Source organism: Megalobrama amblycephala, linkage group LG10 (assembly GCF_018812025.1).
Source record: "Megalobrama amblycephala isolate DHTTF-2021 linkage group LG10, ASM1881202v1, whole genome shotgun sequence".
NCBI classification, from domain to species: Eukaryota; Metazoa; Chordata; class Actinopteri; order Cypriniformes; family Xenocyprididae; genus Megalobrama; species Megalobrama amblycephala.
The window spans coordinates 19218956-19243575 of NC_063053.1; the positions used below are offsets into that span (position 1 = coordinate 19218956).

Sequence of the window (24620 nt, forward strand, 5' to 3'; positions counted from 1 at the left end):
GGTGAAGTTCTTTTTTTTTTTTTTTTTTTTTTTTTGTCATGTTTTAGAGTTTCTGTTCAGTTTCTGCTCACCATTCTTGTTCATTAAATGGAAAATAGCAGCGTTGGAACATTTTGTGTAAACTATTCCATTAACACTAGAACCTTCTCTTTATGTCCTACAGATCTGATCTGGAGCTGCAGTTTAAGTGCTATCATCACGAGGACCGACAAATGAACACCAATTGGCCCGCATCCGTCCAAGTCAGCGTCAACGCCACCCCCCTCACTATTGAGAGAGGCGACAATAAGACATCCCACAAACCCCTGCACCTAAAGCATGTGTGTCAGCCAGGGAGAAACACCATCCAGATTACGGTCACAGCCTGCTGTTGTGTGAGTATTCCACTGCTGCCCTTCAATAATGTATTGTCTGTCATTTAACAGCCATGTCAGAGAGATGTTATACAGCATGTGATACGAAATCAGATAACACTGATTTGAAGCAGCTTCTGTTCTCTGCCTTCCCACTACATTTGCTGGTATCAGTTTTATGCTTCCCTGTCTGTAAGCTGAACGGTACAGATAGTGTATCGCGTGAAGGATATTCTGTGGTGAAGATGCTTGCTATCGAGTTGTTACATGTTCGGGGTCTTGTTGCAGTCGCACTTGTTCGTGCTGCAGCTGGTCCACAGGCCGTCGGTGAGATCTGTCCTGCAGGGGCTCCTGAAGAAGAGGCTCCTTCCTGCCGAACACTGCATTACCAAAAGTAAGTAGATGCTGCATTCTTTGGAATCCGCTGATGTCTGTCACTCTCTGTTATCATCTTAATCAACCCCTAATCTTTGCAATGTCTCTTGTCTGTTTTTCTGCAGTTAAAAGAAACTTCAGTAGTGTAGCAGCGTCCTCTGGGAATGCCACACTAAATGGAGAGGATGGAGTAGAGCAGACAGCCATCAAAGTGTCCCTGAAGTGTCCAATCACATTCCGACGGATCCAGCTCCCTGCCAGGGGACATGACTGTAAACATGTGCAGGTAAGCATTGCTGAAGTGTGTGTCTTCGTGTTCTTAATCGTGTTCTAAATCCTTTTTAATAAAACAAAATCTAGAAATCTGAAGATTTCCTGAATTCAAATAATATAAGACAGTGACACCCAGATTTTTTTGTGAGCCAAACCTCTTTGACAAAACATTTACACACTTTAAAGTTTATGACAACTGCATTTAAATGTGGGAGTGAGTCCCCTAAAATTATAGTTCCATGTGAGTACTCTCTTTCAGTGTTGCCATGTCCACTTATTATAAGCATTTTTGGGCTTTTAATTTAGGCTTGGCTCATAAATAAAATTGTAAAATTGACCCCAGGTGAGGGTCACGATATTTAGTTTGCTGTTTTTCTAGCAAGATCTGGCAACGCAAATGAGTCAAGGCCCATACTGCTTTCCCTGTGATTGCACTGTGCATAAAGAAGAGAGAAAAATCTCTGATGCACGTTAAAATACGTCATTAACATTTAGTTCTATTCGGTTCTGTACACACTGCATAGAATTTTTGAAAATGTGGTTGTCACTCCCATAATTACTGAACTGTGTGTGTACAGAACTGGATTAAGCACTAAAAGGTGAACTGACAACCGAATTTAGCCGTATTTTAATAATTTTTAAGTTCAATAATTTAATTTAGTGCCCTTTTATGCTTTTTTTGAATATTACATTTCATGTCATGTGTAATATAGCTGTTTATGAATATAAAAGGTAAACAAAGTTTTTAAGGATCAAACAAATCTTTTTTTTTTTTCCAATCATTTCTGTACTGTTGAAATGAGCCATAATCCGTTCCAGTCTTCCTGTTATATACCTACGTAACAATAGTCCTATTCAGACGGGATGAATTTTCTAAGTGATATTTGAGTTACAATTCTTATCATCTGTGATTTCATGGGACTAATATCTCTCTGTTTATTACAGAGATGGGAGTGTGTGTTTTCTAGATGTGGGCATTACAGAAGGTCTTCTGCTGTTCTTGCGTGCATCACGTATGGCGTATATATATTTTTTAATGAATTACTTATTGATATAACTTTAATTTATTATTAAAACTCTATTTAGATAAACTTCAGAGGAGTTTATAGAAGTGGCTGTTTATAATAAGCCCACATAAGTAAGCAGAGACATCTAGACAAGTATCTTACCTAATAAAATGGGTTTTCACAGTTTCCGTGATTTGGCTCTATTTATTAATTTTTATCAATTTATTTTTATCATTTTATCGCATACAATTCAAATTAAAATGAAAGCATGCAAAAGATTGGTGTCAAACTGTAGCTCAAGTAGGTCAAAAAACACGAGCAGAAGCGTTAGTATAATAATCACAAACATTCGCATTCGGACAGGATTAGATTTCTCAGAGGACCGTTGAGTTGCCGAAAAAACATAGGTAATTTGCCCTGGAATTTTTACTGAGGTTGTGTGAGAAAAACACTGACATGGCAGATTCGGACAGGATTAAAATCACAAAGTATGCCTGTGAAACACAAATTTCTAGTCCTGTCCGAATAGGGCTAATGTAACAAATTTGCATAATGCCCGCCTATGGTCTTCATTGGCAAATGATGTCTACTTTGACCCGCCCTCAAACAATGTACTTGTAGCTGAGGCCTGGAAAGGCCTGATTCATGTTGTCATGTCGAGAAGAGGCTGCAATTCCACTTTTCATGCACTTCAAAAGGATGAGGACTCACGCTGGAATTGATATGTAAAAATGACAACATTGTTTGTATCACTGTGTATCAAGTGCTGAGGAAGCATTCAGAGCTGAAATTCAGATATGGTTATAGGCATTTTGTTTCCGACACGCGCTGTAAGCGGTAGACCAATCTCAACAGACTGGGCCATCTGACCAATCAGAGCAGAGTAGGCTTATGGAAAGGATGGGTTTAGAGAGACTGAATATTCGAATGAACCATTTGTGATGTGCAGTGTATATTATGAGAAAATTAAAATGTTTTTTGACATTGGATGCATGTTGTAGGAGACCTCCAGAAACCTTTAAGTTTGCATAATAGGGGCACTTTAAGTTAATGTTTATTCACATGTTAATTCACATCTTCATGGTTCTTTGATTTTTATTTTTACATTTTTATGAAATTTAGTGAGGTTTATAATTGCAAGTATAACTTGTATTACAATTGCACAAGTAAAATTATTTTTAATATCTTATGTTGTTTTCCTTCTCAGGTAAATTTTTCTTGTTTTGGATGTTTTTACTACAAAATGATAAAAATACTGACAATATATATATATATATATATATATTTTTTTTTTTTTTTCAAAATTCTCCCTTACATATTTATGTAAATGTGTGTTGGGATTTCCTAGTGGAAATTGTGTGAAATCAAATTGCGCAAAATACCCACGATCCCATGCCACTACAATTCAGGCCCTGAATAAAATTCTATCTTTATATATGTATATCTGTTGTTTTATATTGATTGAATTTTCATTTGAGTTAATTTTCTTTTGCAGTGCTTTGACTTGGAGTCCTATCTGCAGCTGAACTGTGAGCGAGGAACGTGGAGATGTCCTGTATGCAAGTACGTGGCAAACCACAACAAGAATTGTTTTGGGCAGCCAAATAAATGTGATACGCTGTTCCTCTTGGCTGCGTGTTTTATATGTTTCTGTCTGTCCCCAGTAAAACAGCATTATTGGAAGGGCTAGAGGTGGATCAGTACATGTGGGGAATTCTCAATGCGATTCAAAAGTAAGTTTATTACTCACACATTGGGTCCCACAATTTTTTAGTGACATTGAGTCCTATTAAATGCACTTGAGATTCGATTGTTAAATTATAAACATTCTGTTATTCACGGTCTTGAATGTTGTTCCATTCTTGCAGTTCGGAGTTTGAAGAGGTCACCATCGACCCTACGTGTAGTTGGAGGCCGGTGGCCATAAAGTCAGACATTCACATAAAGGAGGACCCAGATGGCCCTCTAGCCAAGCGTTTTAAAACCATGAGTCCCAGTCAAATGATCATGCCTAATGTGATGGATATGATCGCCCAGCTGGGTCCCGGCCCTTCACCCTACACCCCCCTCCCCCCTCAGCATGGAGGAAACAATGGCGAATATGGGGGCCAAGGTAGAGGTCAGCACCCGATCAGACTTTCTGCTCTTTCCTCTCTGTCCGTCTCATAAACTAGTCCTTAGTGTTTTACAAGCTTCATTGTTTAGGTACGCTTAATTTTTTCCCTTCAATCGTAACAGTCAGAAGAACTTACGCCTGCAAGCTTTTAACAGGCTGATTTGCCTTCCAAGCTGTCTAAATCTCTCTAGCTCTTTGTCTTTGCGCTTCTGAGGTCATCGCTCCTCATTGCTGTTTCTCTGTTTTGTGCATCAGGCAATAGTTACCAGGGCCATGGAAACTTTGACTTCTCCCACAGTAACTCTGGTGGCGGAGCTCCCATGAATGACTTCATGCATGGACCCCAGCTCTCACATCCACCAGACGTGCCCAACAGCCTCATGGCCCCTGACAAGCCTCTCGCCCACGGCATGCCCGACTCGGTAAATCACTTCAAGCAACAAGCACTGATGTTTAAGACATGTTTTACTACATTGTTTTGTATTAAACCTGGGGACAAAAGTTAGACTCCATCACAGTCTCATATTAGTCAAGCATCCAACAATACTAGAGTAAAATTATATGTCTTCATTAAAAGGAGTAGAAGGATTTATCCACCCAACAACTAGTTGTTTAGTGAGTGGACTTGAATTTCCACTTATTTTTAGCTGCAGTTCTGTGATGTCTAAGGGATGAATTTGCAACTTCTTAGAATTTTATCATGCTGACACAGCATGTTATTCATCCCATTTAAAGCATCACTGCTACGGCTATCAAAACGCTGCTTGTGTAACAATTCCATAACCTTCAAAAATACATTTTGAAAATTACTGTAGACTTTGTCTGCTTGCTCTTCTGTTCACTGTTCACACAGTTACCATTATGACTATTAATAATAAAGGCATAGTTCACCCAAAAATTTAAATTCTGTCATCATTTACTCATCCTCTAGTTTTTTGTTCATACCTATATGAATTTCTTTCTTCTGCTGAACACAAAAGAATATATTTTGAAGAATGTCGATAACCAAACAGTTGATCAGCAGAACAAAGAAATTCATACAGGTTTGGAACAACTTGAGGGTGAGTAAATGATGACAGAATTTTCATTTTGGGGTGAACTATCCTTTTAACGTGAGGCAAGTCCCACATTCATAACACAAATAGTCCAAACCTTATTCAGCTTTAAAGGTGCCCTAGAATTAAAAATTGAATTTATCTTGGCATAGTTGAATAACAAGAGTTCAGTACATGGAAATGACATATAGTGAGTCTCAAACTCCATTGTTTCCTCCTTCTTATATAAATCTCATTTGTTTAAAAGACTTCCGAAAAACAGGTGAATCTCAACATAACACCGACTGTTACGTAATATGTACGCCCCCAAATATTTGCATATGCCAGCTCATGTTCAAGGCATTAGACAAGCCAGTATTAATGTCTGGATGTGCACAGCTGAATCATCAGACTAGGTAAGCAAGCAAGAACAACAGCGAAAAATGGCAGATGGAGCGATAAAAACTGACATGATCTATGATAACATAATATTTTTAGTGATGTTTGTAAATTGTCTTTCTAAATGTTTCGTTAGCATGTTGCTAATGTACTGTTAAATGTGGTTAAAGTTACCATCGTTTCTTACTGTATTCACGGAGACAAGAGCTGTCGTTATTTTCATTTTTTAAACACTTGCAGTCTGTATAATTCATAAACACAACTTCATTCTTTATAAATCTCTCCAACAGTGTGTAATGTTAGCTTTAGCCACAGAGCACTATCAAACTCATTCAGAATCAAATGTAAACATCCAAATAAATACCATACTTACACGATTAGACATGCTGCATGACAAACACTTTGTAAAGATCCATTTTGAGGGTTATATTAGCTGTGTGAACTTTGTTTATGCTGTTTAAGGCAAGCGCGAGCTCCGTGGGCGGGGAGCGCGAGCATTTAAAGGGGCCGCAGCCTAAATCGGCTCATATTTAATGATGCCCCAAAATTAGCAGCTAAGAAAATTAATTTAAAAAAAATCTATGGGGTATTTTGAGCTGAAACTTCACAGACACATTCAGGGGACACCTTAGACTTATATTACATATTTTAAAATAACGTTCTACGGCACCTTTAAACATACAAAAATATATACTTCTCTGTTTTGTGTGTTGATTTCAAACTCAAAAGAAAAATACCTAAATTAACCATTTCCTCTTAGTATTAGCTAAATGTATACTTAGGTCTTGCACAGTCGAACACAGTATTTCAAAGTGTACCCCATCATTTGATTTCAGTGTGTGTGAACCGCAAACACAGGTGGGCAGCACACGCATACTAGAAAGGTTCATCCTTATCTAGTGCCTGCGCTGTGAGTGATAAAAATGTTCTTAAATAGTTTAACTTTCACCAAACGTCTTTGACAATCCACTGATTAGTTGAATATGAAAATGTGACATTTTGCAAATCATCTCAGTTTAATTGAAGGTGTATGTGCTCTGGAATCATCTGCATGGCACTTGTCTTGCTCTCTGTCTGTCTATGGCCGCCACTCAAGCTCTCTCAGTCTCATCGCTCCTCTTTCCTCCCTCCGCAGATGCCCCATCCCGTGAGCGCTGATCAATCCCATGCTTCCATGCAGCCAGGCATGCACGCATCCCCCCACCCCAACAGCCAATCAGCTCAGCCATTGCATCACAGCGGCCCCCCATCCTCCCAGCCCCCACGCCAGCCCCCGCCCCCACAGCAGCCAGGCCAAAACAGTCACCCACATGCCGACATGACCTTCAACCCTGCCGCTGATGGGCAGGCAGGTGGCCAGGGACCTGCAGACATGCCCGAGCCTTCTCTGGATGTGAGTATCCACAGCAGTTGTTTATTTTAGGCTTCTTTCATTTCTGGAGTCACGCGCTACTAACATTATTTGCACAATCATGTTAGCGTCACGCTTTTCCCATGGTCCAAAGTGTTTCCAATAAGTTCTGATTGAAGGAATATTCAGATTCAGTACAAGTTAAGCTCAATCTACTGCATTTTGAGGCATAATGTTGATTACCGCAAAAATTCATTTCCATTTGCCGTTTTTTCAAAAATCTGGGTTACAGTGAAGCATCAATATATAAACGTTAAAAAATACTTAACATTTTAATAGTATAGCTACATAAAATAAAAATGCATGTTAACATGATTTAAAGGGTTAGATCACCCAAAAATGAAAATTCTGTCATTAATTACTCACCTTCATGTCGTTCTACACCCATAAGACCTTTGTTCATATTTGGAACACAAATTAAGATATTTTTGCTGAAATCCGATGGCTCAGTGAGGCCTGCATTGACAGCAAGATAATTAACACTTTCAGATGCCCAGAAAGCTACTAAAGACAGTTCATTTAAAACAGTTCATGTGACTACAGTGGTTCAACCTTAATGTTATGAAGCGATGACAATACTTTTTGTGCACCAGAAAAACAAAAAAACGACTTTATTCAATAATATCTAGTGATGGGCGATTTCAAAACACTGCTTCATGAAGCTTTGAAGCTTTACGAATCTTTTGTTTTGAATCAATGGTTTGGATCGTGTATCAAACTGCCAAAGTCACATGATTTTAGTAAACAAGGCTTTGTTATGTCATAAATGTTTTGAAATTTCAATGGTTCACCACTGGGGAGCGTGACTTTGGCAGTTTGATACACGCTCCGAACCACTGATTCAAAAACAAAACATTCGTAAAGCTTCAAAGCTTCATGAAGCAGTGTTTTGAAATCACCCATCACTAGATGTTGTTGAATAAAGTTATTTTGTTTTTTTTGGCACACAAAAAGTATTCTCGTCACCACTGTAGTCACATGAACTGTTTTAAATATGTTTTTAGTAGCTTTCTGGGCATCTGAAAGTGTTAATTGTCTTGCTGGCACTGAGCCAACGGATTTTATCAAAAATATTTTAATTTGTGTTCTGAAGATTAACGAAGGTCTTACGGGTGTGGAACGACATGAGGGTGAGTAATAAATGACAGAATTTTCATTTTTGGGTGAATTGACCTTTTAAATTGAAATGTAGTGTGAAAATCACTTACTATCCTTTTTCAGTGTAAAATTATATGCAATTTTACTACTTTTTTGCCGTGACAACTTAATGCCACAAACCCTAAAATCCCAAAACGACTGTATAAATGATTTAAAGCTGCAGTATTTAAAGGTGCCCAAGAACGTTCTTTCACAAGATGTAATATAAGTCTAAGGTGTCTCCTGAATGTGTCTGTGAAGTTTCAGCTCAAAATACCCCATAGATTTTTTTAAATTAATTTTTTTAACTGCCTATTTTGGGGCACCATTAACTATGCACTGATTTACACTCGGCGCCGCCCCTTTAAGACGCGAGCTTCCTGCCACACGAGCTGTCGACTATATTACAGCGCATTTACAAAGTTCACACAGCTAATATAACCCTCAAATGGATCTTTACAAGATGTTCGTCATGCATGCTGTATGCATGCTTCGAATTATGTGAGTAAAGTATTTATTTGGATGTTAAAAGTTTTATTCTGAGTGAATTTGAGGCTGTCCTCCGTGGCTAACTGCTATTGCTACACTGTTGGAGAGATTTATAAAGAATTAAGTTGTGTTTATGCATTATACAGACTGCAAGTGTTTAAAAAATGAAAATGGCGACGGCTCTTGTCTCCGTGAATACAGTGAGAAACGATGGTAACTTTAACCACATTTAACAGTACATTAGCAACATGCTAACGAAACATTTAGAAAGACAATTCACAAATATCAGTAAAAATATCATGATATCATGGATCATGTCAGTTATTATTGCTCCATCTGCCATTTTTCGCTGTTGTTCTTGCTTACCTAGTCTGATGATTCAGCTGTGTGCAGCTCAGACGTTAACTGGCTGCCCTTGTCTAATTCCTTTTATAATGTTGGGAACATCATGGGCTGGCATTATGCAAATATTGGGGCGTACGTACACCCCGACTGTTACGTAACAGTCGGTGTTATGTTGAGATTCGCCTGTTCTTCGGAGGTCGTTTAAATAAATCAGATTTATAAAAGAAGGAGGAAACAATGGAGTTTGAGACTCACTGTATGTCATTTCCATGTACTGAACTCTTGTTATTCAACTATGCCAAGGTAAATTCAATTTTTGAATCTAGGGCACCTTTAACTTTTTTGTGTTCAAAATGTATAGAATGAGCGAGTACATCATGAATCCATTTTCCGTGTTTTTGTATCATCCTGAATCACTACGGTACACCTATAATAAGTGTTTATATTCTGACTATTTTAGACCGGACAGGTTGCCACCGCTGTGGAGTAGCCCAGTACCTGCGTGACTCTACATAGACAAACAGAGAGAAGTAGCTCCGGCTACAATGTTCTTCTGCAAGACACATGCAGTTTTGTTTATTAAGCGCCAGAGCACCAAAAGTTACAGACTGCAGATTTAAGCCGCTTTATAGCTCAAATAATGCACAACTTTTGACAGATTTAATTTCTAAAACCTGCTTTATATAAAATTATTAGCTTCATGTTTCTGCTTTTTAAATCCTCCAAAAATTTACCCCATTCACTTCCATTCTAAATGCCTCACCATAACCTCAGTTTTTAAGTTTTTTTTTTTTCGAGAGATGAGTCGAAATTGTACGGAAGAGGATTAGGGCCAAGCAATAATAAAAAAATAAAACCATCTCAAAATTAAAGTTGTTAAATTTCGAGAAAAAACTCGTTAAATTTCGAGAAAAAAGTCGAAATAAAATGTTGAGAATAAACTTGTTAAATTACCAGAAAAAACGTGTTAAATTTCAAGAAAGAAGTCGAGATAAAATGTTGAGAATAAACTCGTTAAATTACGAGAAAAAAAATCATTAAATTACGAGAACAAATTCATGAAATTACGAGAAAAAAATTGTTAAATTTCGAGAAAAAAGTCGAGATAAAATGTTGAGAATAAAGTCATTATATTACGAGAAAAAAAGTCGTTAAATTACGAGAACAAATTCGTTAAATTATGAGAAAAAGATCGTTAAATTTCTAGAAAAAAGTCGAAATAAAATGTTGAGAATAAACTCGTTAAATTACCAGAAAAAAACTCGTTAAATTTTGAGAAAAAAAGTCAAGATAAAATGTTGAGAATAAAGTCATTAAATTACGAGAAAAAAAGTCGTTAAATTACGAGAACAAATTCGTTAAATTATGAGAAAAAAAACGTAAAATTTCGAGAAAAGTCGAGATAAAATGTTGAGAATAAACTCATTAAATTATGAGAAAAAAATTGTTAAATTTAGAGAAAAGTCGAGATAAAATGTTGAGAATAAAGTCATTAAATTACGAGAAAAAAAGTCGTTAAATTACGAGAACAAATTCGTTAAATTATGAGAAAAAAATCGTTAAATTTTGAGGAAAAAAGTCGAGATAAAATGTTGAGAATAAACTCATTATGAGAAAAAAGTTGTTAAATTACGAGAACAAATTCGTTAAATTATGAGAAAAATGTCGTTAAATTATCATAATTTAACGACTTTTTTTTTTAATGACTTTATTCTCAATATTTTATCTCGACTTTTTCCTCGAAATTTAACGAGTTTTTTCTCGTAATTTAACGAGTTTATTCTCAACATTTTACTTCAACTTTTTTTCTCGAAATTTAACAACTTCAATCTCGAGATGGTTTTATTTTTTTTATTATTGCTTGGCCCTAATCCTCTTCCGTAAAATTGAGCTTAACTTGTATCGAACCCAGTATATTTCCATTAAGGTTCTTTAAAATCGTTGCAAGTTTGTAACGTAAATGTGTCTGTCTGTCGCCCTTCACAGCTTCTGCCAGAACTGGCAAACCCAGATGAGTTGCTGTCATACTTAGACCCTCCAGACCTCCCAAGCAGCAGCAATGACGATCTGCTTTCCCTCTTTGAGAACAACTGACTTCCTTCAGTCGGCCTTTTGGAGAGGCCCTAATTTGTTTGGCTGTCAGGAATCAAGAGGCACCTGAAGACTGACTCTGTACTTTACAAACAGGAAACAGCCATCCTTTTGCCTCTTCCTCGTGTAAATATCTCACTCTTTTACAAGCAACCTTTTCCACACATATATGGCAGCCATGTTGGTTGGCACTAAAGTGATATCTTTCAATACTAATGGAAATACATGTGCAGCTATAATCAGTTCATATGAATACGTCACACAGAACTGTGTGTGTGCTCACTAGGAAAGTATTGTAGCATTTTTAATTCAGATTTTTTTCCTTTTGTGAAAAGAAGACCTGAATAGAAAAAAAAATATATATATATATTTCTTCCTGTACCGGCCTCTGTGTGTCCGCAATCTCTTGAAGGTTTGTTCTTCCAAAGCTCTACCACCACGGCTTCCCAAATCCTAGCCAGCTGGATGTCCACACTGTTTGTTTGTCCATCTCCCTCGAAAAAGCACAAGAGAATGCGTCAAACTGCACCTGGAAGCCTGTAAAGGAGACAACAAAAGGGAAGAAAGCTTATCTCGCAGTCACCAGAATGATCTAACCCTCCCATCCCAGAGACTAACGATGGGAGTTTTGCAAAAGTCCTCCAAACTCTCGCGCCACAGGACACAAGAATGTGTTCTGTTCTGGTACACCATGCAGCTTTGCACCTCATTTTGTAATGTGATTCATATGTCCAGCACCTTCAGACATATGCATCATGTTCTAAACAAATGCTTGAGGGCATCACGGCATGCATTCTTTACCTAATAGCAAACATTTCAGCACTGTACCCACATCATTGTGCATCTTCCTACAGACTGTTCCTCCTCCCGCAAAGTCCCGTGGATTTTCCACGCTAGTGGTCACAGTGCAAGAAGAAAGCAATTCACATTTCAAAGGGTAGTCAGTCGTGTGTCATCTGTCTTCTCTGTGAGTTCTCTTCATGCATGAGGCTTGGTCGTCTTAGGTCCTTGATGTTTGTAGCCCTCTTCTGACAAACTGCATACGATGTTGAAACATTCACTGTTGCCAATCGCCCCTTATTTTAGTGATAGACTGATTTATTTTCTCTCCAGACATTTTTTCTGTTCAGTTTTTATTCAGCCTTTTATTCATGAACTGTCATGTTAAAGTTTTATTTTATAATGCACAATATATTGTTCATATAATTATTATTTTTTTTTTGCTGTTGTAAAAATGTACAAAAATATGTACATTCAACACAAGATGTCCATGGAATACCAAAGTTATGCACCCTGATTTGAAAAGGTGGCCCATTTTCAAATTTTTACCCATAGAATTTGATCTAATGTGTAATTTGTCCCACTTTTATCATTTTGTTTACATGTAAAATCATAGTTATTATACAACAAACAATGAAGAAAGTGTTTTTAGAATATGTTCTATATTTATAGATTTTACTTTTTAATTCAGTTATATAATTAAGCTATATATTATCTCAATACCCATAAATGCATTAGCCAGTGCATAAAATTATTACAGCAACTGTACATTTCAGTAAAACTTTTATAACAGCAGCTCAGTGAAGGCTAACAATGTCCATGTATACAAGATGGATTTTTAAAATGATTTTTTGTTGTTGTTGTTGTTGTTGTTTTTAAATTAAAACAGCCCACTCAAATAATTGTCAGTATTTATGATATTTGTAATAATGACATTTCCATGATACTGATGTTGAAGAAGGCTGGCATCTGAATACTGTTTGGGATGTGTTTTGTTGATGAAACACCACCATTTGAAACATGTTTCCATTTTAAGTTATTTTTTTTTTTTTTTATGAATTGCAATATTAGGTTTTAGGGTTTTTTTCTGTTCTTCTTGGTGTAGAATTATGTACAAAAATGATGTTTGTCGTTGACAATTGAAATACTAAGAACTCCAACAGGAAAATGTGGGTTCAAGTTCTATAGCGTTTGTCTGTAGTTCACTTGTATATCCTTTTTTCAAAGATGCACTGCCACAAATTCGTTCCCACTTTGTAGACACAAATAGGCATAAACTGAACTTTAAGACTCCTGAAGTTGTCGGCTCGGAGCTGTCGCATACTATCGATGTACAGTCGTTGAAGAGACAGCGGGCGCTGAGGCAGGAACGGAAGGGGTTGAATGAATTAGACTGTGTTCACTACTCAGCCACAGGTGAGGGTTCAGAGAGAGTCGAAGGAAAAAGGGGGAAGGGGCACATTAGGGATGCATGTACATATGTAAATGATAAATAGAGACACGTTAACAGAAATGTATTCATTTTCCCCAGGGGAATGTGCATTGTGTATTTAGAATTTGTAAAGCTTGCATCCTCCCATCAGAATCTAAATTGGGTAAAATGAATCTGTGTTTGTTAGCGTCTGTGGAACCTCTAAGCATTTGTTCACTTTTGTAAAATATTCATCCCACATGACTGAGGAATTTGGGGAGGGGATAAAAAGAGACACATTTGTTTTACATTTGTGTAATATTTAGCTTATGTGTATTGCTCCATTTCTTGTGTACTTAATAAGGTGCTACAGAAGATAATGAAGAAAATCCTGGGGAAATAATTTGGACAATACGGATATGGGGCCAGGAGCGGTTCCAGAAGATTGTAACCAAAATCCAGAGTTTGTACAATTTTGATATCATGATCAGGAAAATTAAAAACAAAAATGAGGTACAATCTAATGTGATTGGCACCAAATGTTGCAGTTGTCTTTGCTTGTACATTCTGTTGTACAATCATTTCATATTTTAAACTGGTCAGAGGAAAAAAACAACAAAAAACTAATTGTGATTTTTAGTCTTGCAAAACTGTATGTAGTTAGATGCTGTGACATCCTAATATTTATCTAATAAATATGTATTCAGATGAAACAACCGTGCAGTGTTTCTGATGTTTCGTTCATTTCATTTCTGATGTGCATGCGTAGCTGTGAAAACCACAGGCTTTACAATTACTGCAAGAAAACAACCACAAAGAACAACGCAAGCAGAGTTGGTTTTTAACCACAGGGAGGCGAATGTTTCCTATGGATAGAAAGGCTTCCTCGAGGGAGCACATGGTGGGATAACAAAGTAGTTTGAGAGGAGTTTGATTCATCTCAGTGACTCGAATCTTTTAAGCAGGTTCACTAGAAAACCCCTGAATATACTGGGGAGTGAATGATTCTTTGAATCAATTCACTAAATCGATTCTTTATAATAAAAAAATAATAATTTAAAAAAAGTGCTTCAAGACCGAAACAAACATAATTAGGCCTACCCATCTACCAAAAGAAGCCAGAAATTCGTTTTAAAGAGTTCATTTTTACACATTCATAATTTTCTAATCCCTTTTCTCTCCTGGCTGTGAACGAATTCTTCTTCACTATCAGTCCGAACGTTTGTGATTAGTCCATAATGACTAGCGCGGAGAAATAACATAATAACATAATAATGTGGACAACAGTTTACATCTGAATACTTATGACCTCGAAGGGCTTAAAAAAGTAGGCTAATCGCATCAAAATAATATACTTATGTCGACTCGTCAGACCACATGGTGTCGCTGTTGAGTTTAACTTGACCATTTTATAGCTCTCCTTGCCTTGACCATAGAAGAACATGTCACCGTCACATGACTCTGGCTAAACCTTGAACGCATTTCATGTATTTGTTGATGGGTTTACAACACTACAGCAAGAATGTTACAACTGAAAAATCGTTTGAAATATTGCTCTGTCGCAATCGCTGGAAAACGATTGGTTTCAGGGCCGATGAAAAACCCTCTTGTGTTTATGGACATTGCAGCTGACGACGAGCCCATTGGAAGAATTATTATTGAGGCAAGTCATGATTTAGCAAAGCTGAATAGTACATAATGTTATAGTTATTTGTCATGTAACAGAAATGCATGAAACAGAGACTGAAAAGCCGAAATTAATATAAAAGTGCATGGTGCAGTGAAAAGAGTGAGGGAAAATGACGTGAATAATGCGAAAATGTTTTCAGCAGTTGTTTAAATATGACAAATATTATAAATAATAGTAATTATAATAATTGTTGTTGTTGTTGTTGTAATAATATTCTGAAGGCCGGTTTTCATATTTTTTTGCAGCTTTATGCTGACGCTGTACCCAAAACGGCTGGTAAGCAAACATGGGTTTCATAAAAATAATAATAATAATGATGATTTTAAGTAATTCATATAGAATGTATAGGATCCATCAAAAAATAATATATATGAAAATGTACATACAAAACATAGAATGTACGATATAAATATATATACAATTTATAATTTACAATACTTGATGATTTAAAAAAAAAAAAAAAAAAAAAAAAAAAAAAAAAGCTAAATTCCACAGTTTTATATAATAGATCAGTTCTTCTCATGGTTCTTGTCTTTCAGCAAACTTCCGGGCCCTCTGTACAGGAGAGTATGGCTTTGGATATAAGGGCTCAGATTTCCACAGAATCATCCCTGAGTTCATGTGTCAGGTAACTATTAGTGCTACTGCTCATTTAGCATTGCTATGTCTGTTATTTGTCAAGCTTAAAATGTCATCGTATCTCTTTATGTTTCTGAGTATTTTTGTTTTTTATTATTATTATTGGTTATGAGTTATATGTTTTGGTCCTAAGGCCATCTAATTATTGATGTTTTGCTGACAGGGTGGAGATTTCACCAATCATAATGGCACCGGTGGAAAGTCTATTTATGGAAAGAAATTTAACGATGAGAATTTCAAGCTGAAACACACTGGACCAGGTGATGTCACTACTGTACTGTCACAAAAATAGAGGGTCAAAGCTGATATTACTGCTTTTGACTACACACGTGATCATATCCATGCATCTGATTATTTTCAATTATTTGTTTTGCATTTCTGTGCTGCTTTTATCAGTGGAGGGTGTGCTTAAGAATTTGTGAACTAATCAAATGTTAAATGTGTTAGCAGTAACAGATCTGAGTCACTATCTATAGTCACATTGGTAGCTGGTCCCAAAATATTTCATAATGCAATGGAAACTTTGTGAATGGAGGACAGTACAAGTCAATGGAAATCCTTCATCCATTCTGTTAAACATGGTATCTAGTTCCTCTGGGGTCTGATTCTGCAAAATTTTATCATTACAAGTCTGTCAAAATGTGCAAAAAGCTACATGTGCACATCTGTTTAAAGCCACGAGGTGGTGGTAAGGATCCCTCAGTTGCAGAAACAGATTTTGTAATCTTCAAACAAATGACCTACTTTCTAAGCAAGTCAAAGCCAGCATATCCTAGTGCATTTTTGGTGCCAGGGGGATCCTACACCAGCACAGCATCTTGATAGATTAATATGGGCAAATAGTGTTGGGTTGTGTAATACATGACTGGATGTAATTGTAGTAGAGAGCCGTAACTTACCCAACCCAGATGTTGTCTTTCATCCAGTACCCCCTGCTGCTTTTCAAACTCTCCTTGTTTTTTTTTTTTTTATTGTGGAACTGTTGATTGTTAGATTTTCCTTGAATCTCTATATCATTAAATTATTCAAAGTGACAAATTTGCTTATATAAAGCATGCAGTAGGTGGTCTGATTCTCTCTCTCTCTCTCTCTCTCTTGTAGGTGTTCTGTCTATGGCTAACTCTGGGCCCAACACAAACGGATCCCAGTTTTTCATCTGCACTGCAAAAACAGAATGGTATGCTGGTGGAGAGATGATTTAATTATTATCCATCCCAAGTGTTTTCCTTTTTATGAGATTGATGTTCCTGACATTCTTTTTTTTTTAGGCTTGATGGCAAGCATGTTGTGTTCGGGCAGGTCAAAGAGGGTATGGATACAGTCTCTCTTATGGAGTCCTATGGCTTACATGATGGAGGAACAGTAAAGAAGATTGTCATTACAGACTGTGGAGAACTCAAGTAACCCAGGAAAAATCTGTTCATTTTGATATGATCAAACTTTTTCACAATTGAAACTGCTTATACATGTGTTTTGAAATTAATGATATAATTTTTTTTTCTACATTTCTGTTACATACCTACCTATTGCCATTTTAATTTGTCAGTCTATGGATTCATTAAGGTGTTTTATGCTTGCTAAGTAAGCAAACGACTCAGTAAGTATGGTTATTACTTACCCCTACACAAGAAATCTCGCTTATGGATAAATACCATGGGCCGTGAGGAAATTTATACTGTAAAAGCCATTTTATAAAGGCTATATGGAGATTGTTTATCTTCTAAAAGCTATGCCAGAGAAACCCCAAGAGGTATTTTAAGTAAATAAATGCACATGAAACTGGTTTTGACATATGGAATTTCTTCTAGGATATTTGCATCCTGTGCCCATTTTTTTTGTTTTAATGACTCAAGGCTGTTTTCCAGATGAGGGCCGGCTACAACTGCAGCAATATATCTAGTTGCGTGGCATGCTTTTTAAATCTTCCCAAGAATGATCCCAAACCTTTTTTTAGACTCCATCCAGCGACAAGATTTCCTGTCCCCCTAAAGCAGGATATGACATCCTGTTTGGCTCTGAAACATCTCCACCTCCAACGTTAAACTTTCAGCAAGAGTCTTCTAAACTCGTTAATACAATAGTTGTGGAGACACCTGGGAATACAAGTTTGTCAGATGTGTTCCATTATAATATCCACATACCCTGAAATGAAAATGAGCGGTCTGTTTTAGACGGTGTGTAGGTGTAGCTTATCATAGTAATGCCTTATGAAAGTAAATTATGAACCTTTGTGGAGAACAGTGCTCTCTCCTAAATGAAACCATATGGGGTCTGAACTCACAACTGATTTGTTTGACTTCTCCGATTGCACTGTTGCTATAGAGACATTCTCATTCCCGTTCTGTTTTAGTCTGCATTGTTGCAACAAACTTGATATAATTTGGGCCTCCACCCTCTAGTGAAGTTTAAGGGATTTGGAATGTGTAGACCAATTACTTAAAGTTGGCTTCAAGTGTAAAGCCAGCGCCAAGTCCTAACCTTCACATACAGCGCTCATGTGTTTACAATCATCACAAGTAATTAGGTCGAGTGAAAAAACACACATCTGTGTCTTCAAACCTGCGCTGCTGTAAAGACCAGGCGAACGCTAAACTTAAAGAAACGCTCTTCGAAAAATGAACGCCATGTCAGAATGACAGCTGTTCCCCACGGCTTCGGACTTTGGTTTTCAATTACGCAAGCATCATTCCCAAGGACCGTATCGAAATAATTAATCAGCCCATACTGCCCTCGGCGTGACTGATTTAAAATGGACGCAATTTCCCAACACCCGGAAACGGGCCAAGGAATAGGTTAAAACCCAAAAACAGGCTGTATGTATATTTGGCCCAAACTGAACAGACATATTTCACTGTGTGCAAGAAACGAAACGGAGTCATGATTCATTTAGTCAATGTTTTAATTGAATAAACTTCTAAAAGCACAGTCTTCAGTTTTCCTAACTAACAAATAAGGCACATATCGGAATGCCGTTTCATGGACACTGAGCTACAGATTTCATCTCGTCTCACGTTCTAGTACATTCCAGAATCAACGCTTTCTGTTGCTCGGTCCACTCCAATATGATGACACATATTTTACAGACATTACAAACATGAGTGTTAAATCAGTACATTCAGTAAATCTAGTAATGGTACTGGAAATCCTAGGAGTGAACAGAGGCATTTATTAATGACTAACAAGAGAGGTGTATTCTACAAAAGATATCTTGGCAAGAATTAATCATGTATAACATTAATATTAAATAAGAATACATTGCACAAATTATAATTCTTGAATCGTTTAAAAAACATGCACATGCAAACTTCAGTCCCACACACTTGTTTAAAAAATAGCCTTCGATTTTTTTTTTTTTTTTCTTTTCATGTGAAGAAAACATTTCGACATCATTCCTGGACTTGGCAGTAACTGGAGACGGCTAACTAGAGCTCACAGTTTCATACAGTATGGACCTGATTCACTAACACATTTTGACCATGTAAAAGGTTTGTACGTGCAATTCAGTGTTATGGTCACCGACTCAGTTAGTCACGTCTTTTTGCCACTGTTTTGCATCTATAAAACACCTCAGTAAAAAGGCCCTACGACTTACAGTGTGCGAGTCAGTCTCTGTTATGTTAAAAACAGATGCGGTGATGTTAAAGCGAGTGTTATAGGTTTCCTATAAATGCAAATCAAAACATTCATGCTATATATAGCAGACACACAACAATTCGAAACAAAGTTGAAGCACATGTATGCTCGTAACAGGTAAGGTTACTATATACCAATAACATCTAGAATAACAAAACACAAATAAAATGGCTTGTAAGGGCATAATAATTATGTACCAACCTTTGAATAATATTCTATGTAGTCATCAATATTTTCTTCATAGAGTAGCTTCTGTTGCATATTTTATACAAAAAAATTGAATTGTTAAAAAAAAGAACAAAATCCTTCCATAAATATTTCTGTAGGATATAACCAAAGATTATTGTAAAACATCAAAAGAAAAAAAGAAAAACCTCCCAGATCTTTTGCATCTCAGTATTTTGCCCTTTTTCACATACAAAGTTTTAATATTGCATCATAACATTTTGAAATAGCTAACTTGATGATGGCAATCGAATATATACATAAAACACATACTAGTATCTTTGTAAGGGAAAAAAAAAAAAAATCTTGTCTGGATATCAAATTGCTCCAAAATCTTCATTATCTATATTGTTTCCAAAATACACATACCTTTAATAGAAAATAACACGTTTATACTGAAAGTGAGCTATAAAAGTCAAGTATATGTATTTCAAGACAAAAACACATGCGCAAAAAAGCACTTTGTATAGTTTTAAATGCATGGACACTGTCAATACCACAAGCTCTGTCTTTCGTTCAGTATAACAGAAACCAACAGGGGAAGCTCATTTACACAAATCCACAAAACTCTGGGCTATTATCTTTTTAGTCATGCATATAGTGCAATGCAATTTTGCTATAGTGAAGCAAATTTAATGAGGCCTCGATCTAGTGGTGCATTCAGTTCAGGCATACAGAACTGACAATAAATTGAATTGATCCCAAAACTGCAAGGAAATCATTATGTGTAGACTACCAGCTATGGGTGATCAGCAATGATTATGATGAATCCACAGTAATCGTTTATTTCGCTGGTTATTTTCATTCATTACGGTGTTTACCAAAAAGCAGAGTATATATCTCATTCCAGCCTAAATGAAGCCTGAAGTAAACCTTGGCGTGTAAGAATGTACGCACAGTGAAGCCATTAGCAACACCGGCAAAAACACGGTTACCAAGAAATAAAGGGTCTCAGAAACAATGATGACGTCCAAAGAAGAAAGTAGCGACTTACAGAAACAGCCTTGTTTTTGTAATTGAACAGTGATCTAATGATTGACTGCTTGGCAGTTTTTACTCCTTGAATTTCCCATCAGAAAATCAAGTCAAAATTTTTCTTTACCGAAGTAGAATTAGCTGGTTTACATTTTCAGACGTCTAATCGGCTCTTTTATACCTCAGCATCATACATGACATCCCCTAGCAAAAATCCTGATTTTTCCAAAACCAAACTGTGTTAAGGCACTAGATGTTCCCTTCAGAGAAGATTTATATCGATCTGAGTTTATTCCAATAAAACTAATATTCAACAAAATATGTGGACTCCAAAGATAAGTAAACAATTATACACATTGTATTTACCATATAAATGCGTTTAACTTCATATGTACATCTAGGATTAACAACGCAATGTCAGTTCTCGCAATATCCATCTACGACTTCCCACTGGAACACGTAAAGCTACATTTATTGTTCGATAATTCTGGGTCACACTCAAATATGATCGATTAGTACTTTGTGTGAGCCATAACAAGAGGTAACGGCACATAGATGAGATCCTGTACAAACTTACTTCCATACAAATATTAATATGCTCCGATCATAATCCTCTCAGTAATACGTCCCTGTCCAAAACGTCTTCTGACCAATCAAATGTACCCAAATTGTTGTCTCATTACATCTCAAAAAAACTCTTCAGCATTACTTACTTTGTCCTTCTTTTCCCTTTACAACTAATATATATGTCCACTCGGATAGAAAATGCTTCCCAAAAATCACAGTTTAAACAGGGTGTAATTCATCAGTTGTGTTTGCAGCTAATGTATAAACACACACATATGGGGTTACACAAAAAAAGACATTGAAAATTAAGGATTTCATTCTGAAATACGATCAGAATGATTGTGTAAACAACGGAAAATTTCTTGATTGAAACATTTTAGTGCAAGGGTCAAATTCAACATTCTTAAAAATTAAAGGTTCTTTTTGCAACAATGGTTCAATGAAGAACCCTTTTTACTGCACAAAAGTTTCTTTTTTAGATTACTCAAATGTTCTTCATGCTGAAAGAACAAGGTTCTTTTTAGAACTGTTCACTGAAAGGTTCCCCAAAATGGTTCTTCTATGGCACTGCTATGCAAACCCCATTACGGAACCTATATTTTTAAGAGTGAAATAATGAATAATTTTGAATTTAAAAATGAACGAGCAGTGTTCATTTAAGACACATGCACTCTATTTCATCTGAGTTATGTGTCATTCAAACACACTCTTTATCCTGAGGCAAATATCTCTCAGTGAAGAACAGGCGTTATGTTTTTGAATGCTTGCACATGGACTGAAAAGCTCACATTTTGACCCCTGTACCAAAACACTTTATAAGACGTATGAAGCGGTTCTCTGGCAACAATTGACGACATACGTGATCACATTTCAAAGGACAGTGATGATCAGCAAGTCGCGGCTTTGTTTCGATCATCCACGCGATTCATTCGACTTCATGCGACAATGTTAAAAGAACTGATGACTCTGCATAAGCTGCAATGGTTTTGCATAGTTGCCAACAACTCGATTCAAATGTTCTGGTTGCCTCCAGGGCTGCTTTCAGCCAACCTGACAAAAATATCTCGCATTTGGCAATTCATATATGTATGCGAAAGACTTAAACTACCTGACGCGCTAAACCAAAGCATTAAAAAGTTCTATTCTACAGTAGTTTCTAATGGCAAGATGTGGGGTTAGACGATACCTGTCCAGATATAAACACAGATGAAATTATCCCAGTTTAGTTAATTCAATTGCACTACGATACGATATACAAACATAAATAAATATGTGACACAAAAGCTAGGGATGGAAAATCCATTATCCCTCTGTTAATTCACAGTTAACATGATGTGCTATTGACCCAGAAACTCTGCAAAGGCACACTGGGCCCTTGTTTGACTAACGCGACACCTTTAGTGCTTGGCACATCCTCATAGTTCACTTGGTAGGGAAAATGAAGGGAGAGTCTGTAAACACACAATCAGGGGACGCAATGGTGAGGTAATCCACTGCATCCCGTACGGATAGAAATACTGTTCCAAACATATTCAATTGTCCATTATACACAATAAATGCGTCGCATGCTGCTGATACACAAAGCCGTTACTAGCGTTAGAGATATTTACATGAATATTTTGGCACTTTTCACTTTTTCTTGGAGCACTTGGTAGGCGAAGTGATGGGAAAGGGGGGAGACGACCTCGGGATCCTCCTTATTGCACACGGCGGCAGTAGTAGCCCAGGACTTTGCACTTCTCGCACAGATGCTGCGGGTGCTCCTTGCTCTGGTCGGAAACGTCCAGGCCATCGGGTTTCTCTAAAGGACGCTGAGAGGAGCAGAACATGTGAATCACACTTTGAACGCATGTGTATTTCTGTCCACGGCATCAGTCAGGTTGAAACTGGAGATTTCGTTTAGCATTTGGCTAGACTCTTTGGAGATATGGTTTTGGAGGCGAAGTATCAGGAACTTAAAGGTCCAAGTCTCAAACCACAATCGACCAACCGCAGGGGTGTGTCAGAAATTTGTTTAGGACCACTATCAAGAGCCAATTCGTCCTTGTTGTGTTTGTAATGGTTGCCAGCGGTACATGTTTTGTTATAAATACTTCATTGAATTTTTTTTCCCCTCAATTATTTTGCGCAGTTTATTATACAAGAAGATTCCAAGTAATTTTAGATGCCTACAGGATTCTATCGCTCAGGATGACAACCGGGGAGGGAAGACTCTATAGTGAATCTTTGTCTTGGACGCGATGCAAAAGACACTGAGAATGTGCGCGAGCCAAATCTTTTTGGCTGTTGATCACAAATAATACTTCTGCAATTATTTGTTTTCCCACCCATTGCTTTTGGAAGATCGTTTTACAATTGTGTTATTCTTTCCTGTACGTCTCAGTTGCGCTTCGTGAATTACGGAAAACCGGGTTACAACGGGCCATTGGGAGGAGATAGCGCTGCGACCCGAGGGAGTGTTTGCTCGTGGGCCAAAGGCTTTTGTGAATGATAATAAGAGGAAATGTCTAATACCTCTGTGAATTAATAATTTGGCAACAGTGGTCTGATGCTCCTAATAAGCAGAACGAAATCCTGCCAAAACCGAAAAAGCGCAGGAAGCTGGGGAGGACTTTATATAATACCTCTGTTCCATGTCTGCTCTCATACTGTAAAGATGTCAGCCATGTTCCCTGTGCATGTCATTAAATATGAGAATGATAAAAGCAGGGATCGCCGGACGCCTGCTTCTCGAGTACGTTCTGGCGCAGGGCTGACTTTTTTACACAGCAGTGTGGCATTGGCACTACTAAGATACTTTCACTTAATCATCCATCGGGAACGACTGGAGATATTAAATACTTTACAGCGTACGATCTGGAGTATTGAGCGATTTCCATACTGCACGACTTGGAAGAATGATTTCCATTGTGAGAAAACAATAAAAACTGATTTTTTCATATGTTTGCTTGGGTTACAGGGAAAAAGGACCAGCTGCAAACCCTTAAAGGCTTTTTGATATATATTGCAGTGAGCTGCACTTCTCACACGCTTACTGCAGGAAACATGTTAAGTGGGTGAGATTGAAAAGCTAAAGAATTTGCTTGTCAGAAGGGAATTAACCATAATACTCTGTCCTGTGGAAGAGCTGGCCTTCTCAACAGCTGGTTCCTTCGGCACAACGGCTGCTAATGCATTTGGATATAAAACTACTTGTAGGGAAGGTAATTGCAATCAATGCTTCCCTCCCAAGAGCTGTTAAAACATATCCATTTGCATGCTTACTTGCCTAGAACTGTGTAGTGACTCTTTAAAAGCAAGGTCAACCAGCAAGACCGCAGATGTGATTTAAGAATGACACATTCTATTCTCGCCTTATTATGTACGCTGGAAAATAATTACCTAAAATATGCTTTGTGGGGAAATATCTAAATGAATTGACTTTATTCAGATCAAAAACAATATTTAACACCAACAAATCAATCTAAATACAGCTCCTTAAGGTAACAATTGTACCACTTTTTACAGTGTAGATAAGTTTGACTTCCTGAAAAAGGACCCCTTCTTGAGTTCAAGGGGTATTTGGGTTAGACAGATGCCTTGGGTTTGCGTCTCAGGTTTCAAGGGTACCTGCTGGGCCCCAGCCATAAGAACTTCTTGGAAGACTTGTGCTCAGAGTTGACTGACAAAT

The 24620-nt window shown here is 37.2% G+C and overlaps 3 protein-coding genes across 13 annotated transcripts in view; 2 read left to right on the plus strand and 1 right to left on the minus strand.

Annotated features, from left to right (window-relative positions):
* zmiz1a (zinc finger, MIZ-type containing 1a) overlaps nucleotides 1-12712 on the plus strand; it is a 167052-nt gene extending 154340 nt beyond the window's left edge. For 9 of the 11 annotated variants that reach the window (XM_048205204.1, XM_048205203.1, XM_048205207.1 and 6 more), the window contains 9 exons: nucleotides 164-374; nucleotides 642-747; nucleotides 854-1014; nucleotides 3504-3571; nucleotides 3673-3741; nucleotides 3877-4127; nucleotides 4380-4546; nucleotides 6693-6950; nucleotides 10926-12712. In XM_048205204.1, the coding sequence (XP_048061161.1) occupies nucleotides 164-374; nucleotides 642-747; nucleotides 854-1014; nucleotides 3504-3571; nucleotides 3673-3741; nucleotides 3877-4127; nucleotides 4380-4546; nucleotides 6693-6950; nucleotides 10926-11033 (1399 nt within the window). In that variant the 3' untranslated portion in view covers nucleotides 11034-12712. The remainder of the gene's footprint in view (nucleotides 1-163; nucleotides 375-641; nucleotides 748-853; nucleotides 1015-3503; nucleotides 3572-3672; nucleotides 3742-3876; nucleotides 4128-4379; nucleotides 4547-6692; nucleotides 6951-10925) is intronic. The other 2 variants (XM_048205206.1, XM_048205208.1) reach the window with 1 other exon arrangement.
* A 1927-nt stretch (nucleotides 12713-14639) lies between these two features.
* On the plus strand, nucleotides 14640-17333 carry ppifa (peptidylprolyl isomerase Fa). Its single transcript, XM_048205220.1, has 6 exons — nucleotides 14640-14884; nucleotides 15157-15187; nucleotides 15451-15539; nucleotides 15714-15810; nucleotides 16652-16727; nucleotides 16819-17333. Exons 1-6 carry the CDS (start codon nucleotides 14744-14746, stop codon nucleotides 16952-16954), a joined length of 570 nt encoding a protein of 189 aa, XP_048061177.1. The 5' UTR covers nucleotides 14640-14743; the 3' UTR covers nucleotides 16955-17333.
* Nucleotides 17334-18431: 1098 nt separating this feature from the next.
* Nucleotides 18432-24620, minus strand: part of zcchc24 (zinc finger, CCHC domain containing 24) — a 42285-nt gene continuing 36096 nt past the window's right edge. Inside the window, exon 4 of the mRNA XM_048205219.1 lies at nucleotides 18432-22761. Within this exon, the coding sequence (XP_048061176.1) occupies nucleotides 22648-22761 (114 nt within the window). The 3' untranslated portion in view covers nucleotides 18432-22647. The remainder of the gene's footprint in view (nucleotides 22762-24620) is intronic.